This window comes from Dysidea avara, chromosome 4 (genome assembly GCF_963678975.1).
Source record: "Dysidea avara chromosome 4, odDysAvar1.4, whole genome shotgun sequence".
Classification (NCBI taxonomy): Eukaryota; Metazoa; Porifera; class Demospongiae; order Dictyoceratida; family Dysideidae; genus Dysidea; species Dysidea avara.
In genome coordinates this window covers 38,371,732-38,394,417 of record NC_089275.1, presented here as the reverse complement: position 1 = coordinate 38,394,417, position 22,686 = coordinate 38,371,732, and the positions used below count along the sequence as shown (strand labels likewise).

General features: G+C 37.7%; 1 protein-coding gene across 1 annotated transcript in view; it reads right to left on the bottom strand.

The window, feature by feature from the left end:
- The window catches only part of LOC136253842 (uncharacterized), a 42,227-nt gene that overhangs the window by 15,300 nt on the left and 4,241 nt on the right, over window positions 1-22,686 (bottom strand). Inside the window, exons 7-23 of the mRNA XM_066046502.1 lie at window positions 21,798-22,004; window positions 21,657-21,746; window positions 21,442-21,591; window positions 21,075-21,278; window positions 16,962-17,306; window positions 16,269-16,484; window positions 15,965-16,105; window positions 15,467-15,679; window positions 15,269-15,409; window positions 14,890-15,096; window positions 14,651-14,806; window positions 14,154-14,366; window positions 13,841-13,975; window positions 13,515-13,727; window positions 13,137-13,277; window positions 12,897-13,091; window positions 2,930-3,070 (exon numbers count right to left, since the gene is read on the bottom strand). Coding sequence (XP_065902574.1) covers window positions 2,930-3,070; window positions 12,897-13,091; window positions 13,137-13,277; window positions 13,515-13,727; window positions 13,841-13,975; window positions 14,154-14,366; window positions 14,651-14,806; window positions 14,890-15,096; window positions 15,269-15,409; window positions 15,467-15,679; window positions 15,965-16,105; window positions 16,269-16,484; window positions 16,962-17,306; window positions 21,075-21,278; window positions 21,442-21,591; window positions 21,657-21,746; window positions 21,798-22,004 — 3,108 coding nt within the window. The remainder of the gene's footprint in view (window positions 1-2,929; window positions 3,071-12,896; window positions 13,092-13,136; window positions 13,278-13,514; window positions 13,728-13,840; window positions 13,976-14,153; window positions 14,367-14,650; window positions 14,807-14,889; window positions 15,097-15,268; window positions 15,410-15,466; window positions 15,680-15,964; window positions 16,106-16,268; window positions 16,485-16,961; window positions 17,307-21,074; window positions 21,279-21,441; window positions 21,592-21,656; window positions 21,747-21,797; window positions 22,005-22,686) is intronic.

Below are 22,686 nucleotides of genomic sequence, written 5' to 3'. Positions count from 1 at the left end.
TCTAATTGACAGACAGATCCAATTTGCTGGTACCTTAACAACAATGATAATATTTGCTTCAAGCAATGAAGAAATAGCTGGAGTGAGTTTCCCTTTGAATTCATCATAGATTGCTAGTGCTGTGTAGTTTGGTTGAGGCTTCAAATATTTCTGCTTGGCTGTAACATAAGGAATGATTATTTTATGGAACTTCGTCTTCTCTTCATTACTCCAGTAGTTTGGAGTAAATGTTACATTCCAGTCATTTGGAAAGGCATATCTTGGTAAACAGGCTGGTGTCTTTCCTTGGTAAATTAGTTGCAAGGGTAAAAATTCACCAGCAAGGCTAGCACAAAAGACAGCTGTGATCTGTTATTTATCATTAACCCTTCGTTTCCCACCAATAGTTTTTGCCATACATTTTTTGACTTCATGATAATATTTATTTTTAGATGAATAGAAACAGCTTTAATAATAACGTACATTTTTATTGGATCAGTAACCTCTAAGCAAACTTTAGAAATAAAAATTTCCTTATAAGGATCTAGTACAACAAGGCATTGATATATATTCTTATGTACCACTCTGCGTGGGCAGTTCAAAGGCACCGCCAGTGCCATAATTTGTATATTGCACTGCTGCAGACCGCAGCGAGTGCATTATAACTTATAACGCACTGGTTGCGGTTTTTTAGACCACAACGAGTGCATTATAAGTTATAATGCACCGACCGCAGTGCAATATACAGATATTGCACTGGCTGCGGCTTTGTGCAGCATAGCACAAGTGCCGGTGGCGAAGACCACTACGACACCTCACCTAATAGGTGGAAGAACACTTCACAGATCACTCGAATTCTTTTATAGCCTGACATGTAAAGGTCGATTGTGGGCCACAACATCACCAATACGTATAATGTTTACAAACAGCCAATGGCGATCGAAAAAGCCAACACGGGTGGCCACAACTCTAGTCTACATATATATAAACGTACTTATACACCTTACTAGTCTGGTGCCATCTTAGCCCAGATTAAACTGTAGTCCACTTCGACAATGACTCAATAAAACAAATATATTCTAAATAATACTAACCTTTACGTTCGATTGTGGTAACCAGTTTTGTCATGCCACCAGATTCGAGTTTAGCCAGTGTGAATAGTAAGAATTAGACTAGTATCGTTTAGTAGTTAGGTTTTGTTTACTTAAAACGTCTATTTAGCTACTTTTTTTCACTCGAGGGAATCACTATGGCGATTAGTCTGGCGCTTAGTCTATATGGCGATGGAGTGATCATGCTGGCATGTTGAGCACTACATAATGAGAGTCGAACAGCCAATGCAGGTTAGTGATATAACCCATAGCGTACTAGCTTTCAATATCTCAGGTGGCTGCAGTACTGCAGGGGGAACGTCATCGCAACGTCTGGCTTGGTTACCCACAATCGATGTTAGAAACCTGGCCTTTATAAGTGTTACAGCTGTCTTGTGAGACTCTCCCCACCTATTAGGTGAGTGATACATAACAGTTATACAACGTGCACTCGTGCTCTGCCTGTATAAACGCACTTGCCTTCGGGCCTAACGGCCCTCAGGCTCGTGCGTTTATATCAGGCAGAGCACTCGTGGCCGTTGTATAACTATATAATATATTCCCGCATCCATGTCACGACAGTATTTTCTTTGTAAAACCATCATACAGTAATCTTTTGCACTGAATTTTTTTCTGCTTGTCCCTGAATGGTGCAGCTACCCAGCAAACTTGTAAAAGTTGTAAATAAATTCATTACTCCAGTAGTTTGGAGTAAATGTTACATTCCAGTCATTTGGTAAGGCATATCTTGGTAAACAGGCTGGTGTCACACTTTCCTTGGTAAATTAGTTGCAAGGGTAAAAATTCACCAGCAAGGCTAGCACAAAAGACAGCTGTGATCTGTTATTTTTCATTAATCCCAGCAACTTCTACCCTTTTGACCCTCGTCCATGGTGATCCTGGAACAAAATTAAATGCCTATGTGGTCCCAGTTGAAGGCAAGTTCTAGAGGGACCTTTTCCATTTCCACAACCACTTTAATATCCAAGAGATACTGCACCTTTAGCTCAGCAAAGCATAATGGATCTATTTTTGCTGCTGTTGTTGCTTTCTTTTTGACAAAACACATACGATCAAGCAAGCATTTGGCCCAGTATCTGGTTTGTTTGATAGGCCCGCCAGATGCCTTATCCCCATCCTCTTCATGCAGAAGCTTCTTGTTGTGGGTCTTCACTATAGCCTCACCAGCTGCCAAAACCATTGTAGTGGTGACCACTACATGTGGCACGAACATACGATTGCACCTGATTATCTAGTGTGTCACCCACGAGTAGTGGCCTACCCCGTTTTAGGTTAGGAAGAGTAGTTACAACGATTCCACCCAATTCAGCAAGCTGTATATTCTTACTACGCCTTCTAACCTCTTGTCTGTAGCATATTTTGCCATCTGGGCTTGGTACACTCCTGTGAATGTCAAATACTTTCCTCTGCTTTTTTTGCCACTGGTGCCAATATTGTCAGTGGCCTGTTCAACACTGTCATTAGCTGCTTTTATAACTTATGCTGGTATTTCCTTAGACAATGGTCTATTAGGATCAGGAAGCTTGTTTGATATCTTGAAGTAGCAATGGAACAACATAGTTACTACAGTATAGCTGCACGTCATGTCCGGAAGTGAAGCGAAACTGATTGATCAAATAACTAGCTAACTATCCCAAAATCGATTGTGGTTCTACACTAATTTCAAAGAGCTTAATTTTCAAAGAGATTAATTTTCAAAGAACCTGTATTTTCCTAAAAATTTGAACCATACGGTGTCCCAATAACTCATAGTTACCGTATATGTGTACACATTATACAGTGCAAGCTCTATGTAAAAATTAATATAAACATACACAAGACACCAAGTTTACACTAACCAACTGCTGAGCCATCTATAGAGTTAACTCCTACCAGTATAGGATGATTGACTGGTCCTGACAATACCAATTCAAATTGCATGGAAGAGTTACTTTCATAATTCAACACTGTATCATTTGCAAACTGTATAATAACTGGAGCTAAAGGACATAATATTATACATACATAAACTGATGTACAATACAATTATAGTAAATACTCATTGCTTTTTAGTCAAAATTTTATATAGTGGCATTGCATCATAATAATATTACCATGGATTAATTAAGTACATACCATTATCAAAAATATTGTACTATGAAATTGACATACATAAAGTAGTGTATAACTACATGTTATATTCTCCAAACACTAGATAGAAACTTTCTTTATACTAGGTCATACAACCACTACAAATTGCAATGCTGTCAATATTTTAGTTTAATAATAAATTTTCACAGTCTTTAGTGTTGACAATCAGGACACACAATAGTGTGTCATGTGGCCAAGGAAAGCCAATGCATTCAGACATAACCCTGCAAAAAATCTATCAGGGTGGAACATCTTCTGTTGCAGTCCAGTGGCTATTGAAATACTCGCCTTCAAAGTTAATCTTGTATTAGTTTTCTTTTTGCACCACTTTACTCACACAAATCTAATTGGATTATATTCAAATTTGGGAGAATATTATAGGGCTGTACACATTAGTAGAAGTGGAGCAAAGTTATTAGCAATTTTGCAAGTGTAACTTTTTGTCATGCCTCCAGGGTAAACTACTGACAGAAACAACTTAAGAATTGGTATGCAGATGGGCTAACTATTGTAGCACAGACCTTTTGTGATTTGACAGTACTGTGGGTGTTAGCTAAAGATATATATATATATATTTATAAAGCGAAAACCAAACTGTGAAACAAGAAAAGAGCAGCACTGAAAAGTAAAAAAGTAACCCAGGGACCTACACACCTGTACACCACCAAAGCCCTATACCATTTTGCCACTGCTGTCAGTTGCTTACCTCACATAATTTCTAACTTATAAATGACAGTTCTAGTTTACTGCACAGAATATAATTTCATAACTCTATCCATGGAAACTCCGAACATTATATTAGTTTGTTTTTTTTTTACTCAAAAATGTACGTTCTATTAGAGTACTACTACAAAAACATACATAAGAGTCACACAAGTGGGTCACCAACCTTGTGTCCCAATATTTACTTATTTCAAAACTATTTCTAAACATGTTACTATCTTTTCTTAGCAAGATGTTTCACTTCTACGTACTTGAGCATGAAACAAAACAGTGGATGACTGGGGACCACAGGAGCCTCAACAGAAGGAAGTCAATTACAAGGGGGTGACATACAGGCACTCACTGTAGGTAAATCTGCAACCACAGTCAAAGTCAAGGTCACTGTGCCAAGTCAGCAGTCAAGGGTAAAAATTTCCAGCCCACAATCAAAAAGTATTGAAATATTGTCGCTAAGTCACCAGTTAAAGATCAAAAAAGGCTCTTAGGCACAAGTCAAAGCAAAATTTCAGCTGGTCAAGACTTTGACCATGGTCACAGATCTACCTACACACTGTACCTACATGAAACCCCTTGAATTACTCCAACCAGTTGTCGTAGTCACTTACTCATCATCAAAGCCATCTTCATTGTGATTTTAGTCACCCTGACAAGTCAGTAAGTAATAAGTACAGAAAAAATTTTGGAATTTTCAACTAGAGTAGGGACCATAGCACATCGATAAAAAGTACTGAAACTGGCTGGAGTAGTGCATGATATTAAATCACAGTAAAACAATAAGAAGTGTTGTATCTCTATTGTGCTAAAGATATCATAACGGAAATGCACAGTAGGGATATAACACTTCTTAGAAATGGTATGCATAATATGCTTTGATCTTTGGAGGATAATGAGGTCTTTAAAAACCAATAAGAGACCTGCTACAGGTTCTTAAAAGTAATGGTTAGAAAACTGCTAGCAGAAAGACCCCAAGTATCGCTAATCTCACTTTGGATCATTGATTTGCAATGCTCGCTACAAGTATAATGCTGATAGCCTGCAGTGGGTGACCAGTCACCCAGGCCAATATGTGGTTAAACACTCTATTCATTTTATATAGGCATACCTAAAAGAATTCAATTATAGGAGATACAATCTAACATTGTACGTACGTTTGTCACGATGAACGGAGAGTCCAGAAACATCATGGAAAATTCTGTTTAGTTCCCATCTGTTTCTAGAGTGTTTTATGGCTGTTTCGTCTTCCATATTAAACAATGGGTGGATTTTACCACCACCCAACTGGGTAAGCTTCTTTGTAGAACGTTATTTTACATTATGTGTAATGTGGGTGTGGTCCATGTGAACCATGCCTGTTCTTCGTGCTACTGTGGCGCCACTGAATGCACAACTTGTGACAACTCATTCCATCGTATAAATCCACACAAGCTGCTTCTTCGACACGTGTGTTTTTTACACTGCTGTGATGCCATAGGCACTAGTTACCACTAACCTGGCACAACATTATCGATCACTATCATTTCTCAGCTGTGCCAGATCCAAGTTTAACTTGCGAAAGGAAGTGGTGCAAGCTTCAATTTTTTCAACACTTCAACAAAGGCACGCTCAGTCTTCCGTGTTCAAGACACACGGTAGTGTGTCGTGCGGCCTAAGAAGCCGGCGCGTAACACCCGTGAGTATATTGATAGGAAGGAAGAAAACGCAATTTTCGCACCTCCGTAGCTCTGTGCTTCCTTGATGAAACAAGACGATTTTTGCTGTGGACATGCCCTCCAACTTCAGCACTCCACATTCCAAATTTGAGCGAAATCGCTTCATGCGTTCCCGAGATATGCGACTTCAAAAATTGGCTTAGTTTCTTTGTTTTTTTTTTCTTCTTAATTTTCTTCCTCTTGTCGCACACTTACAAAAACTGCTATAAAACGCGAACGCCATATCTGATTGCCTTGAAATTTGGCACACAGAAGAGGGGTATAAAGGCGCATCTCAGTACCAACTTGGCTGCAATACGATAAACAGGCAAAGAGTTATGAGCGATTATTCACGAAAAATAACACCAATATGTTGTCACGCCTACAGCGTAAACCGCGTATGGGAAGAAGCTGAAAAACGGTGGGTGAATAGGTTAACTATTGAACCACAAACCTTTTGTGGTTTGAAAGAAATCGAACTAAAAACCAGGAAGATACAACGAAAAACCAACAGTGTGTAACAATTACGCAATCGAGATTAGCTAATAAAGAAACGACTGCTTGCCACACCTACGTACCAGATAAACCACTTGGGATAATGCTTTGAAAATCGTTGTACAGATGGAGTAATCATCTTAGAAAGGCTCATCAATAGTGTAGAAGAATCAGACTTAAAGCCACGGAGTTATAACACGAAATCCAACTTAGTGCAGCAAGTGCGAGATCGAGATACTCTAATAGAGCAGTCATCCTAATAGAGCAGTCACCCTGAAGAGAATTCAAGAGATCAGCTAGAAACAAGAAACCTGTATAGAGATCAGCTACACACAAGTCACCCTGTAGAGAGATCAGCTAGAAGAAGTTACCTTGTAGGGAGTTCATGCAACTATGGAAAGAGATAGTTCAGCTAGAAGAAATCACCTTGTAGAGTTCAGCTACAAAGAAACCACCATGTAGAGAGTTCAGCTACAAACAAATCGCCCTGTAGAGAGATCAATAGAAGAAGTTACCTTGCAGCTACAAAGAAACCATCATGTAGAGAGTTCAGCTACAAACAAATCTCCCTGTAGAGAGATTAGCTAGAAGAAGTTACCTTGTAGAGAGTTCAGCTACAAAGAAACCACCATGTAGAGAGCTCAGCTACAAACTAGTGACCTTGTAGAGACATCAGCTAGAAGAAGTTACCTTGTAGAGAGTTCAGCTACAAAGAAACCATTCTTTAAAGAGCTCAGCTGCAAACAAATCACCTGTACAGAATTCAGCTACAAACAAATACCCCTGTAGAAAGATCCGCTAGAAGAAGTTACTTTGTAGAGAGTTCAGTTACAAAGAAACCACCATGTAGAGAATTCAGCTACAAACTAGTGACCCTGTAAAGACATCAGCTAGAAGAAGTTACCTTGTAGAGAGTTCAGCTACAAAGAAACCATTCTGTAAAGAGCTCAGCTGCAAACAAATCACCTATACAGAATTCAGCTACAAACAAATCACCCTGTAGAGAGATCAGCTAGAAGAAGTTATCTTGTAGATAGTTCAGCTACAAACAAATCACCCTGTAGAGAGATCAGCTAGAAGAAGTTAACTTGTAGAGAGTTCAGTTACAAAGAAACCATCATTTAGAGAGTTCGGCTTCAAACAAATCACCTGTAGAGAGTTCAGCTACAAACAAATCTCCCTCTAGAGAGATCAGCTAGAAGAAGTTACCCTGTAGAGAGTTCAGCTACAAACAAATCACCCTGTAGAAAGATCAGCTAGAAGAAGTCACCTTGTAGAAAGTTCAGTTACAAAGAAACCACCATGTAGAGAGTTCAGCTACAAACTAGTCACCTTGTATAGACATCAGCTAGAAAAGTTACCTTGTAGAGAGTTCAGCTACAAAGAAACCATTCTGTAAAGAGCTCAGCTGTAAACAAATCACCTGTACAGAATTCAGCTACAAACAAATCACCCTGTAGAGAGATCAGCTAGAAGAAATTACCTTGTAGATAGTTCAGCTACAAACAAATCACCCTGTAGAAAGATCAGTTAGAAGAAGTTACCTTGTAGAGAGTTCAGCTACAAAGAAACCATTTTGTAAAGAGCTCAGCTGCAAACAAATCACCTGTACAGAATTCAGCTACGAACAAATCACCCTGTAGAGAGATCAGCTAGAAGAAGTTACCTTGTAGATAGTTCAGCTACAAACAAATCTCCCTGTAGAGAGATCAGCTAGAAGAAATCACCTTGTAGAGAGTTCAGCTACAAAGAAACCACCATGTAGAGAGTTCAGCTGCAAAGAAATTACCCTGTAGAAAATTCAGCCACAAACAAATTGCCCTGTATAAAGATCAGCTAGAAGAAGTTACCTTTTAGAGAATTCAGCTACAAAGAAACCATTCTGTAAAGAGCTCAGCTGCAAACAAATCACCTGTACAGAATTCAGCTACAAACAAATCACCCTGTAGAGAGATCAGCTAGAAGAAGTTACCTTGTAGAGAGTTCAGCTACAAAGAAACTACCATGTAGAGAGTTCAGCTGCAAAGAAATCACCCTGTAGAAAATTCTGCCACAAACAAATTGCCCTGTAGAAAGATCAGTTAGAAGAAGTTACCTTGTAGAGAGTTCAGCTACAAAGAAACCATTCTGTAAAGAGCTCAGCTGCAAACAAATCACCTGTACAGAATTCAGCTACAAACAAATCACCCTGTAGAGAGATCAGCTAGAAGAAGTTACCTTGTAGATCATTCAGCTACAAACAATTCACCCTGTAGAGAGAGCATCAAGAAGAAGTTACCTTGTAGAGAGTTCAGTTACAAAGAAATTACCATGGAGATTTCTGTAATCAATATATGTATTATATATATAATTTGTACATTTACTAATAAAATATTTAAAGTACATCTACTTCATCTTTTCTTCTTCCTGTGGTAAAGAAAAAAAGATAGGTTAAAAAAGTCCCAAAGACGCCTAAATACAAAAAGAAATGAAATCTAATTCAAAACAGCCAAGCTGTAAAAAAAGTGTGCGGCCCTCAAAAAGGCTATGGTGAAAAAAGATGTGAAATCCAAGGTGGCAGCCAAGAAATGGCTGTGATGGTAGGTTAATGGTAAAAATTTTAATAATGACAATTCAGGTGAATTTTGTGCCAAGACCAAGCGGCACAAAAATTCACCTGAATTGTCGTTATTAAAATTTTTACCATTAACCTACCATCACAGCCATTTTTTGGCCGCCACCTTGGATTTCACATCTTTTTTCACCATAGCCTTTTTGAGGGCCGCACACCTTTTTTACAGCTTGACTGTTTTGGATTAGATTATTTTAACATTGCATGACGATTTCAGTACGACATATAACTCAATCCCACAATGACTCCACCTACAGTGTATATGCACATATATAATGCATACATTTTCTAAGTCGGTTAGAGACTACGCCCTTGGATCTTTGTGGATTTTAAAAACCAAGCAAAATCCATGAAGATCCTCATGCTAGGTCTCTAACCTACACTTATTGTGTTACCAAAGAATAGCTAATATCTTGGGACTCTTGTACACTATGTGAGAAGTCCAATTGTAAATAAATATAAATACATGAAATATTTATTGAAATAATACAAAAATACGCTTTGAAATACTTAAATATTGGGACTATTTAGAAGTTTGCATGGGCGTTGGCAACCCCTCGTGTTTTATTGTGATTTAATATCATACACTACTCCAGCTTGTTTCAGTATTTTTTATCGATGTGCTATGGTCCCTACTATGCAAATTCCAATGTTTTTGTGTAATTGTTTGTTAACTTTTAGCAAATTATTATGACTGGTGAACCCATGTATACTGCATCAAAAAAAGAAATGGTACTGTGCGTCCCAGCTATATCAATGAAGTGAAGTATCTATTACGCTTCGTTATCAGCTATTTTCCATCCGTTACACAACATTACGAATCAAAAACTATTCGAAAAGCACCTCTGCAATCCACGCATACTGCATCAAAAGAAAGAAATGGTGTAGCACGCCCCAGTTATATCAATTATCATCTGAAAAGTGAAATATCCATTGTGCTTCGTTGTCAGCTATGTTCAACCCTTTACACAGCAGTACGAATCAAGAACTGTTTGAAAAGCACTTCTGCAATCAAAGTACCCACTATGAAAAATATGGACAATTTCCGTTATGATGGGAAGCCATCACATGCTACCACCAAATCTACACTTTTCGCTGTCAGAAAAGATGAATGGGACAAAAAAGGATACTGGTAAAAATGAAGAATGCATTGTACATACTGCAGAATGCAAAAGGCACCTCTCGGGCTGAAGTGACATTGAATAGTGAAAAAGTCAGGCCTGTAGCCTTAGTCGTTATTGAGTTACACTTGTCTGAAGGCATCAGTCAGTCAGTCAGTCAGTCAGTTACTCAGTCAGTAGAAAACTCCGTAAAATAATGTTTTTTAAATCCTGTAGCAACTTGTTGAAAACATTTTGGGTCGATCTGAAGGCTTGTTTGGACTTAGGTTTTACCTAACCAATACTGCCTCATTGTTGTCTGAGAAAACACGGCTGGTTTTTGGGTGATATTTTTTCATGGGCCATGCCTACTCCTTTGTCCTACAATACAGTACTATCATACTGTATGATTTGGTAAGCATAAAAATACAACATCCCTTGTTGAGAGAAATATATCCAATTTCGTAGATGATTCCAGATTTCATGATTTCTAAATATTTAACAGATTTTTAATTGGATGGCATATGAGAGTCCCATGCTGTTGGCAACCAGTGACAGAAACACTTTAATAGAGCAATCAGCCTTGCTGTGATTTGTTGTCATGCCTACCAGCTAAACTTATACAAACTAGTTGGATGTCTTGCATGTGTCAGGTAACTATCAAGGTACAAACCTTCAGTAATGTAATGGAAATCTGTTTAGTTATAACATGAAAACCAACCATGCATGCATGTACCAAGTCCATTTCAAGATCCCTATATAAATGCGATGTTCAGTAGCTAATACAAAGTAAAAATAACACAAAATTTTAAAATAGTACAAATGTCCTTTAAAATCTAGTTCTTCTGTTTATATATAGGGAAAAAAAGACAGACAACAGCTAGCAAATACAAAAATCGATGATATCTAATCCAAAACAGCCCGGCTGTGCAAAAGGGTGCATCCTTCCAAAAATAAGCAAGTATGAAAAATATGCGCTAAAGAAATGGTTGCACACAAGAAATGGTTGCAATGATAATTGCACACAGTAGTATGTTGTACAGCCAAGAAAGCTGGTGGACCACTCCATGAGTATATTAACAGGAAGAAAGAAAACAGCTTTTTCATGCGTGCATAGCTCCATGGCCCGTTCTCCAAAGCACACCATTTTTGCATTATAGCTGTCCACCAGGTAAAGTAGGCCACATAGCAAATTTAATTAAACTTGTAACAGCCATTTGCAAGGGGTCACCAATGCCCACGTAAAACCTCAAAATTGTTTACGAGAGTCCCAATATTCAAAAATATTTGTAAATAATTATACATGAAATATTATTTTTTTACAGTGATACTTACATTTGAGTTTTTCTTCTGCTACTTGTGCAGGAAATTCCCGTGGAGAGTGGCTGACATGGTTGCTACCACAGGAGCTTTAACAAGAAACATAGTTGTACTTCGCATAGATCCAGCAGGCAACCAGATAGCCACTCTCCATCCTTTGCTCAAATCAAAATCTTCTTCATTGAGTCAGATTTGTATGACTCAAGAAGACTTGTAACATGACTGATTGTATATCCAACTTGGTAATTAAGTTTATGAACAGACAGAAACGAAAATTATGTAATTTTGGATTTCAGGATTTCTAAATATTTAATGGATTTCTAATTGGATTTCTCAGATAGTGTATGAGAGTCCCAAAGCGTTAGCAACCCCTTGGCCATTTGCGAGATATGGGCATTCAAAGTTTTGATTTAATTTCTTCATTTTTTTCCATCTTCGTATGCCATATTGGGCGGGCTGCATGGGTTTCGATTCATTTTTGTACACTTTTCAAAAATTGTAAATGTGTAATTTTATTGGCTCGATCCTTGGCACAAATGAAGAGCGTATAATGGTGAATTCATGTACCAAATTTGCTATGAACCTGATGAATATCCAAGGAGTTATGAGCATTTATTCATGTAAAAATAAGACAATAGTTATTATTTATTAATCAAGGCTTTAAAGCACAAGTGCTGAAGGTCTGTAGGACACCTGGTTCCACAGCCTGTTTAAATTTGTTACATAAGGTATGTTTGAAAAGGTGGAGAAAGAAGAAAAATCCATAACTGGACCTGGGCAGCCTCAAATCTGCAGCCATCCGGTTGAGATCAAATTTGTCAAGGCTACAGGGTATCCGAGTATGGGAATAACTTGAAAATTGGTGTGTACATTGGCTGATCATCATAGTAGTGCCTTTTGCCATTGTAACAGTGCTTGGTGTGTACATACAGTAGGCTGATCATCATAGCCATGCAGCAACAGAGTAACAGTTACAAAGTTACAAAGCAAAAACCAAACAAGTGTAAAATCACAGGATCAAGATACTCTAATAGAGCAGTCACCATGGGGTGAAAAAGTGCACAAAAATGTCGACAGAAATTTTCCAGAGTATGAACCAGGGACCTCTCATACCTAACACCAGCATCCTATCTTGGTTGATCACCTCACTAAATTTCTGCATTATAAATGTTTAAATTTGCTTATAAGTAATTTCATAGATCTATCAATAGAAGTGCTAATAAAATTCTTCTAGAACATTCTATGTAATTTGAAGTCCTCAAAATGTGCACCCTATTAGAGTATTAGAATAATATTACCAAATATTGAAGTAAATCATATGCAATACAATACATCTATAAGTCTGTCTTCAATAATCATCATTGTGTCTGTATAGAAAAGAAGTATGAGAAAAACAAACCCCAAAGTTAGCCATAGGCTGGTTTTGGGGCCTTATAAAGTACAAAAAGAAGTGAAATCCACAAAAAAAAACAGCCAAGCTTGGAAAAAAATGGTGTAGCCTTAAAAAACCTGGGTGAAAAAAGTTGTGAAATCAAAGGTGGTGGCCAAGAAATGGTTGCAATGATAATAAATTTTAACAATGCACAAAGCCGTTATTAATAAATGCACACAACCATTATTAAAACTTTTTAGCATTAACATCATCGCAGCCATTTTTTGGTTGCCACCTTTGATTTCACAACTTCTTTTCTCCCAGGCTTTTTAAACCTGCACCATTTTTTGTGTGGATATAATTTACTTGTATCAGTAATGATTCCCACACACAATAGTGGAGGCAGCATCATAATATCAGAAGCATTTTTCAGCATCACATAGAAATTTTCAGATTCTTCAGTCAGACAATCATTCATGATTGGAACATTCATCATGGTTAGTTTTTCACCAATTGCAAATGTAATATTTAGGGCTATATCACTGTAATCCACTCCCTCTCCTATCAATAACATAAATGCATGTATAGTAATTGAAACCAACAGACCTTGAGCTTGTGTAGGGGTGGTTTCCTCACTAAACACTTGTACAGTTACTGGACTATCTGAAGCTCCAACCAACTCAATAGCAAATGTAATAAAGCCATTGGACTCTGAAGCAGTGCTGGATTCAGTCAGAAACCTTACTCCTACAAACAAAAATACTTACTTGGTAAAGTTGCAAGATATTAGTCCCCTGAGATTTTTTTCTTTCTCTCTGGCAAGAAGTTAGTTAATATCCTACAGGCTTTTCCTTATGCAACTTTTGTAAAGTTCACATTACAGATAAATTGTGTGATGACAAGAAGGAAACTAAGCATGCAAGTCGCACATATCACTTACAACTACCCATTAAGCTGCATATCTTGCAATAACACAAATCGTACCTAGCTCATCATCATCATCAATTATACCAGTGGCTCTCATTGGATCTACAATCTCCACTAAGTCTGGTGTGTCATCTCTTCTCTTGAGAACTAGTCCAAATACTTCATTTCCCTCATCAACGATGTCATCAGTTATATTAATGGAAATTTCTGCACTAGTGACTCCAACATCAAATGTGACATCAAAAGCGCCAGAATCATAATCAACATCAGCTACAAAACAATATAAAAAATTCTGTGTGCAGTACAGTAAATTCATTACGTAGTCACTAAACACAAATGCATTAGTACAGTATTAATGTAGGTTTGCATACAGTGATGAATACCTGTGGCCATTCCCTCTTCTGTGCACACTTGTACAGTGAATGGTGCATTAGCTGGTCTGTTGGTTTCTATAAAGAATGTCAAACTACCAGCTGACTCATCATCTCTGACCACAGTAGTGTTGAAGCGAACAGTTACTACATAGAAATATCACTTTGTAAGCTTAGTTTCTTATACACAATATAAAAATTATATAAAACTTAAAATGTGCAATTTAGCTGCAGTGTGAAAAATATCAATAAAAAATTTATGTGTGTTACTATAAATCTGGCCTCCTTAAATATATGCCTATTTTAACTATCAATGTAACCATACCTGTTTCATCATCATCATCTATTATACCGGTGGCTCTCATTGGATCTACAATCTCCACAAAGTCTGGTGTGTCATCTGTTGTCTTGAGAACTAGTCCAAATGCTTCATTTCCCTCATCAATGTTGTCATCAGATATGTTAATACAGACAATTGCACCAGTGTCTCCAACACCAAATGTGACATCGATGGCATCAGAAACATAATCATCATCAGCTGTGAAAACATTCAACAAGTAAAATCAAACATCATCTGTACAGTACACTGCAAGTACGTACAGACACATTGCATCCTTATACAGTGGAACTTCTCAAAAATGATATTATGTACAATTAGGGAAATGTGATAATGAAGACACCTGTCCATTGTAGTCTGACAGCACATACAGACTCCTGAAATAAGGACATTTGGCACCTCACTATTAAGAGCACTTTAGCATGGTCTCAAAGTATATCTGGGTAAGGCTCCACTGTAACAGTTTTATGTAATGTGCACCCAACCTGTAGCTGTTTCCAAACCAGGTCCTACAACAATATCTTCTGTACACACTTGTATAGTAAATGATACATCAGCAGGTCTGTTAGTTCCTATAACAAATTTCAGACTACCAGCTGACTCATCATCTCTGACCACAGTAGTGTTGAAGCTAACAGTTACTATAAAGAGATATCACTCTATGAATTGTTTTATCACTATATACAAACATCAGTAATATTGTACAATTGTTATTAATTCTTACATGGAGTGTCATCATCAATGATGATACCCAGTGAAGTGTTTTGTTCAGCTATTGTGACAGGTTCATCTGGTAATTCATCTATTCTTACATGAAACATTTCAGTGTCTTCAATCACAAGATCAGGAACAACTGGTACAGTTATATTAACCATAGTAACTCCAGCTGGGAATGTTACATTAACCACAGTTGGTGTGTAATCCTCATCTCCTGTAGTAGAAAATATTATTTGTTAAAACAGAACTATTCCAAAACAGATATATAAATTAACATATTACTGTATACCAAAGCACGTTTATATTACAGTACTTGTACTGTACATTTATGTATGACCATATTATGTAATATCACCATGCAGTTAAGGATGTCAAAGCATGCATACTTCTAGCAGACACTGGATCTGTCTCTCCTGAGGTTACTTGAACAGTGAAGGGTTCATCAAATGGAAATGATGAAATAAGAGTGAAGGTTGCAACACCATCAGATTCACCAACCGTAGTAGAGTTAAATAAGAACTGGACACCTAGTGAGTAGCAAAATCACATTAATTCTGAATAGCCTAATGGAGCTGTATTCTCACTTGGTATTTCATCATCAAAAATGGTCCCCACAGCAACTGATGGATCAGCAAAGATCACATTATAAGGACTATCTGGAATGTTCTTTAGAAAGACTTCGAATGTTTCATCAGCTTCAGCAATATCATCATTAGTAATTGGAACAGCAAAGACTTGACTGTTATCTCCATTGTTAAATGTGATGTTGGTCACCACACTAGTATAGTCTACATCAGCTAGTAATGGGATAAATATCATGATTATGTATGTATAAACTATACATGCAGTTAAACACACTCACATGTGTACAAGTAAATGATTGCTCTATTAGAGAGTTTGCAATTTTCGTAGTGCATTACTTCAAGTAAGAAATTATATTGTACTGTAGCTGTTATACAGGTTATTTGTGTGTTTTAAATGTCCAAAACATCATAAGCCAATAGGTAAAGGTTAATAATTCTTGAAGTCTTGTAGAGCAGTTAAAGTCATACAACAACTGTGGTTATTCATAAACAACAAACCTTCAGCAGAGACAGGGCTACTGTCTCTTGTGCAGACTTGTATAGAGAATGGACTATCAGATGTCACCAGTGATATGACAGTGAATAGTATGGAACCACCAGACTCCACTGCACTACTGGCACTGTTCAGGAACTGCACAACTGAAAAAAATAAAACTGGTGTATGATGTAGTAAGCACATCATGTGAAATGTGTAATATAATGTTGTGGGTGAAATATACAATGAACTCGTGTTCAATGAAGCCAATTACAACAGCTCAACACTAAAGATTGTAGATGAACATTATTTAGAATTATATCTTACTGAGATCATCATCATCAATGATAGTACCAACTGCCATGGATGGATCCCCAATTAAGACATTATCAGGAGTTGAGTTGCTTGTCTTCAGTGACCCAACAAAAGTCTCATCCTTCTCATGTACTTCATCATCAGTTACACTAACAACCACTGACACACATGTTTCACCAGGAGCAAATGTGACAGTTTCAATGGCAATAGCAGTATAATCTGGACCATCTGTAAGATTATAACATTTATATGTAGCTCTTAAGAGTACGTATGTGTATGTACTTGTATGTATGTAGCATGTGTATAAAGCAGGTGTCTACTGTAGGAAAATATTGGGATTCCAACATGGCAGGAATAGCATATTTCTATCCTTCCTAGTCACAAAAACTGTATTTAAGGTGTTCAGGTAACCACATACAGAGCTACACCTATATGTTGTGTACATACACAGATGACCAGTTAGGTGCTTGGTCCACCTCCACCCTACATTAGTGTAGACCTACGTACTGTAATTTAAAAATGTAATTGCAAAGTGATCCAATCATTGGCCTTACAAGTACAATAGTTTTAAGTTAAATGACAATAATTTCAAACACTTATCTAACGAGTTACACTTTAGCTAAACAATAGCCCTACAATTGTTATTCAATGATAACTGCAGACACATAATTTTATATTGCATAATGTCATTACATGGTACAGTACCTTGAGCTGATAGTGGGTCAGATTCTTGTGTACAGAACTCCACAGAAATTTGTTCATCAAAAGCTTGTGATAATTGTACAGTAAATGTGATGCTGCCATTTCCTTCTGGTGCAGAATAAAAACTCTCCTTAAATGACACCATTATTATTGGTAGGGGAGAGGGGGAAGGACTAGGGCTGGGGGAAGGACTGGGGCTGGGGGAAGGACTAGGAATGAAAGTAGTGATCACTGGAGGTGGAGTAGTTGGTGATGGAGTAGGACGATCTTTACATACACACATTGCGGCCCTTTCTTCCATTGTAGGAGGTAACTGAACTGGTAATCCCATACCATCATCAGGATCATCTGTGGATTTTAGTAAAGCATTACCTGTGCCAAAAACAGCCCAGCTGTAAAAAAAGGCGAGGCCAAGAATGCACAAGTACATGTTCATGGAGTAACCAAAAGACATGATACCAAAATCTGGCCAAGAAAGCATTTACAGTATATAGGCACTTTTATGCATTCATTTTCTATATGCTTCACATTACCACATACAGATAGCTGTACATGTGTGCTTGCAATATAAACAATACTACTGAGATGATAAAAGATGATTACACTGCATTGTTACCAAAATTAATTTAACTAAAAATTTACAATTGGTTTCTACTTGGCCATCTTTTTGCACTGTATATTAAAATAAAAAGATGGCCAAGTAGAAACTAATTGTAAATTTTTAGTTAAATTAATTTTGGTAACAATGCAGTGTAATCATCTTTTATCATCTCAGTAGTATTGTTTATATTGCAAGCACACATGTACAGCTATCTGGATGTGATAATGTGAAGCATATAGAAAATGAATGCATAAAAGTGCCTATATACTGTAAATGCTTTCTTGGCCAGATTTTGATATCATGTCTTTTGGTTACTCCATGAACATGTACTTGTGCATTCTTGGCCTCGCCTTTTTTTACAGCTGGGCTGTTTTTGGCACAGGATATCACTACTTTTTGTTGAATAGAGAACATACAGTTAGGTATTATATTACATAGGAGACACTGCATAATTATATGCATGCATGCATAATAACAGCTTCAGTAACAGATTGAGCTAAATTAGTAGCAAAAGCTTCCAAGTTCAGTGTTTAGAAGTGCTACTAAAAGTGACTTGCTAAGAGAAAATTCATTCAAACTGAAAATAATGTTCAAATTCCCACAAGGACTCACGTGATATCTCGCGTGATGTTTCACGTAAATAAGAACCGGCAAAGTCGAGGCTACAGTCTTAACTGTTCTTGCTGAAGCAGTGGGTTGGTGATATAACTAGTTTAGTCGAAATCTGTGCATGACAAGTGGAGACGAATCAGCTGAAAGTTGTTGCTGAATGTATGCCTCGGAATGGACATGAAGCCTGATGGCACTGAATGCATCACACTCTGATTCTACCAGCAAATTGCCGGGTAAGTTTGTGTATAGCTAAGTCATTGTAAACGGCTATATAACTACCATCATAATTTTACACAGGAATCTCCCATGCCATAGTGGCTTCCTGGGATTATATACTATGTGTAGGCCAGAGCCTCGTAGCTGGCTTGTTCTAGCTGTGTGGGTCAGACCGCGAACAAATTGAGCTGAACCCTGAGAAAACAGCTAAAAATGAAAGAGGATATTTTCTCAACGTTTCAACCAACCAAGATGGTTGGTGATGACAGCAAAGATGTCGAGTCAAGAGCAAACAAGTGCTTCCACCAACAGTTCAGGAAAAGTTAATAGGCTATATACTTTTATGGCTTCCTATAATGCATGGTGAAAACTTTGGCTATAAATAATGCGTCAGGTAATTGAATGATTAGCGAGTAAGTCAATACTACAAATGAGTTAATATTTTTGAGGGCTCAGCTCAATGCGTACATACAGTAGGCCGTAATTACTATGCATCGATTGATTGATGTGATAATAATATAAGCAGATCTGAGACAACCATGGACTCTACTATATAGTAACTGCGCAGATATATAGAGTTATGTATACTCTGATAATAACATGCTAGCTTAGGCCCACAAAGTACAGGCTTAATCTACTTACCCCAGTAGATGCACCATATTATATATAATGCACATATCAATGTATTGCCCTACTATAACCCCCCCTTCGGGCATATATAGGGCTATAGTGGGCACAACCGAATGTTAAATGCCTCATGGTAGGACAAACCTATTGTGTCAAATCCCCACCATTTGCTCCAGTTGCAACGTGGGTGATTTGACATAGCGTAGAAAAAATACTTGAGTGCTTAATGAATGATTGTCAAATGCCCCATAGTGAAGCAGCAGTTTCGTGTCAATTCGCCTTGTAAAGCACCACTTACAGGCTTTACATCCAAGGAGGGATGGTGGGATAACACATTGGTAGGTGCATAATGAGTTTGCTTCATTAACCTTGTGTTAAAATTTAGTCTGTCTTGCTTTTTTCATGCTTATAGCAGCTAATGTGCTTATTCTCAAACAATCAGGACTGGAAAAACTACAAATTGTCTTCTACTTTTATCTATCAACTATCCAATCACTGCTAGTTTATTAAAATTTCCTTTGCTGTTGTGTAACTTGTTTACCATTATGCTATAACCATTAGTCCCTCCTAGTTTATATGTCTCCTAGCAACAAAAATTGTTATGTCAACAATGTAGGTGAGAACCACAAAACAAGTCAAGTAATATATTCCAAAATTGGTCATCAACTGCTGCAGTATGCTGAATACATCTTGGGAATGGCTATGTGGGATGCTCACTTTAACAATAATCATGCATAATAGTGGAATTAAGTGTTTGTTGACATGTTAGTCTGACTATATGATTAAATGTTTTTAGTTAGCTGTGCCTTACCATACTGTATCCCTTTGCAGGGTGGATACTGATGTTGTGACTGTTGGCGGGTGAGTTTATGGTCAATGGACAAATCACGCAAATGGTGAAGAAAAATTAATAAGTGGTACCAAGACCCCTCTACTATATTATGAACTCTTGATGGTACTTCATAGCCAAATACTATAGGGTATCTGGCTTCTTGTGCTATTGTAGTCATTTTTTTTTAATTTTGTGGGATCATCATAATGCAAATGTTTACTATTACAGTATATTCATGCCATCATTAAAGAGTTTCTATAATTGTGGGTTAAGTGCTGAAAGCCAGCGGTGATGCGTTGATGCTGGATTTTAAGTGAACACTGAAGTTTCAGAGGCACTGAAGGGCTGGGGCGGGATTAAAGACGTGCACGGGTAATGTAGCAGTAAGTTACTTCAACTATATCACTACAGCGGGTATGAAACAACTGGCTATAGCTATGTACGGCCCTGCATGGGCCGGAGTCACGCTATAACGAGTCAGTGGAGGCATACCGTGGCGAATTCAGTAAAACAAATCAGTGACTGGGCTCACCGTTAAACCAAGAGTTGACACTGAGCACAATGTCCATCAAATCAGCCAGCTCGCTATGGCTAATGACCTTGCCCACTTCCACACTGTTTGGGTTTGGGAATTGAGGCGGGCGCCTCACACATTGACGTCATGGCGGAAAGTTTGAATCTTCAAAGAGCACAAAAGCGATCTCATAAACTAACGAACAACTTTTAGCGAAATTAAATGTACAGATACATTGTGTAAAAAGCCTCTGATAGCCACAGCCTTTTTACAATACGATTTCATGGTTGAAAGAAAATCGCTCCAATGGGATGCGATGACGAAGAAAATGAAAAAAAGAACGATGCACATTTGAATAAATAATTTAATTAATGCATTGTAAATGGGTGGGCGATGGAACAAACTACTCCAACAATTCGCCTGACTTTTCGTGTGGTAGTTACTCATTATACAAAGGTTACATGCCCCTGGTTTCGAGGCGGAATCTTTTAGTAAGGCTGAGATTTCGCCGTGCGGATTTTAAAAGATTGCGTAATTGATCCCTCATGTAAATGACTCACAGTAATGGTCGCGTGTTTATTATTTTGTGGGAACGCGCTTTGTGCTTCTTGGCCTCGCGACTCACTACCATGAGTCTTGATATATAACACATAATACGTATTAGTAAGGCTAATAATATAGGTAGTATATGTTAGCATTTAAAACCCAGCATACCTATTATTTTCACATCGGCAAAGAATGGTTTACCAGCCCAAACATTGAGTGTCTTTTGAACACTTTTGGGAATGACCAGCAGCAAGCGGAATTTCTCATTTCCTTCCCTGATGTCATCATCAACAATTACAATACACACACTGCTTCTTGATTGTCCTGGCTTAAAGGTTATCCAATAAATGCCACTCTCAAAGTCTACATCAGCTGAAAGCATAATAAAACAGAATCACTAATCAATCTAATGCAGGACATCACCTTTCCTAATACAGATATCCTTGACACACACACATATACAGAAGTTGTAATCTAATTGCTACATTTCATTGCTTCAAGGAGTGGCATGTAGTTATAAATATTTGTCCTATACCTCTAGCTGATGGTATGTAGTGACCCACAGCATAGACTCCAACTACAAATTCTTCCCTCACTTCTCCCACTACCAACAGTGTCACTGATAACATAGTACATGATTCTTGTACTGTGTAGAATGATCTCTCAATATTAACCCTGATTGGGGCTAATGAAATGTATACAAGTTTGCAGTAAACAAGGCAACCACATAACATATCATTAATAACTTACAAGTTGTCGGTGGTTTGGGTGGTTTTGTAGTTGGTGGTCTAGTGGTCGGAGGTTTTGTAGTTGGAGGCCTTGTAGTGGGTGGCCTTTCATCTGTTACAATAGTAAATAATTTATTTTTTTAAGGTACCAACAAAATATTACCATCTTTTATGAAAATAGTAGCACGTGAAGGATCTCCTAGTTTTACACCATTTGCTTTATGATGGTTTGGTATGGACAACTGTACTCCAAATGCTTCTGTTCCCTCCAACAGTTTATCATCAAATATTTGAACTTTGATATAAATCACATTTTGGTTTCCAGGTACATAAGCAAAGAATACACCAGTTTGTACATCAGCACTGCTTGCTGTGAAGGTACAAACATTGACATATAATTATAAAAATGTCACACAATTTGCATAGTATAGTAGGATTCTCCTCTAAAATGAGCGGTGCCTACTAAAAAATTTAATAACGACCATCATAGTATATTGTACATCACTTTATAAAAATAGTAAAAGACACTAAGTGCATTTAACTTCACATCCACCATTAAAAACAAGAAACCACTTACAAATGGCAAATTTAGAAAATGGTCTGCCTGCCTGCCTGCCCACACCTGCCTGCCCGTCTACCCACCTTCCGCCTGAAGCTGCCTGCCTGAAGCTGCCTGCCTGAAGCTGCCTGCCTGACCATGCTAGAGGTCAAATGAAGCAGCACACAGCCACACAATAACAAAATCTTGGGTGGCATGTGCCTTTTGTGGTTCTATATTTTCTGCACTTTGCTTTTCCCTTTACCTTCAATTAGATATAAGGTAATTTCTTCTTCATTCAAGGAGATCACACCAAGGCATTAATTTTCCTTACCATAGAGGAGTGTATTTAGATGCCACAAAACTTTTGAAGTGATTAAGCTACTGTTAGAAGGAGTAGATACCTGTAACTGCACCTTGAGCTGCCTCACAACGTAAAACAGTTGCAAGGTCCTATCATGCCCTTAAGCAATAAGAACATGCTGCAACATTGTAAATGATCAGAGCAGCACAC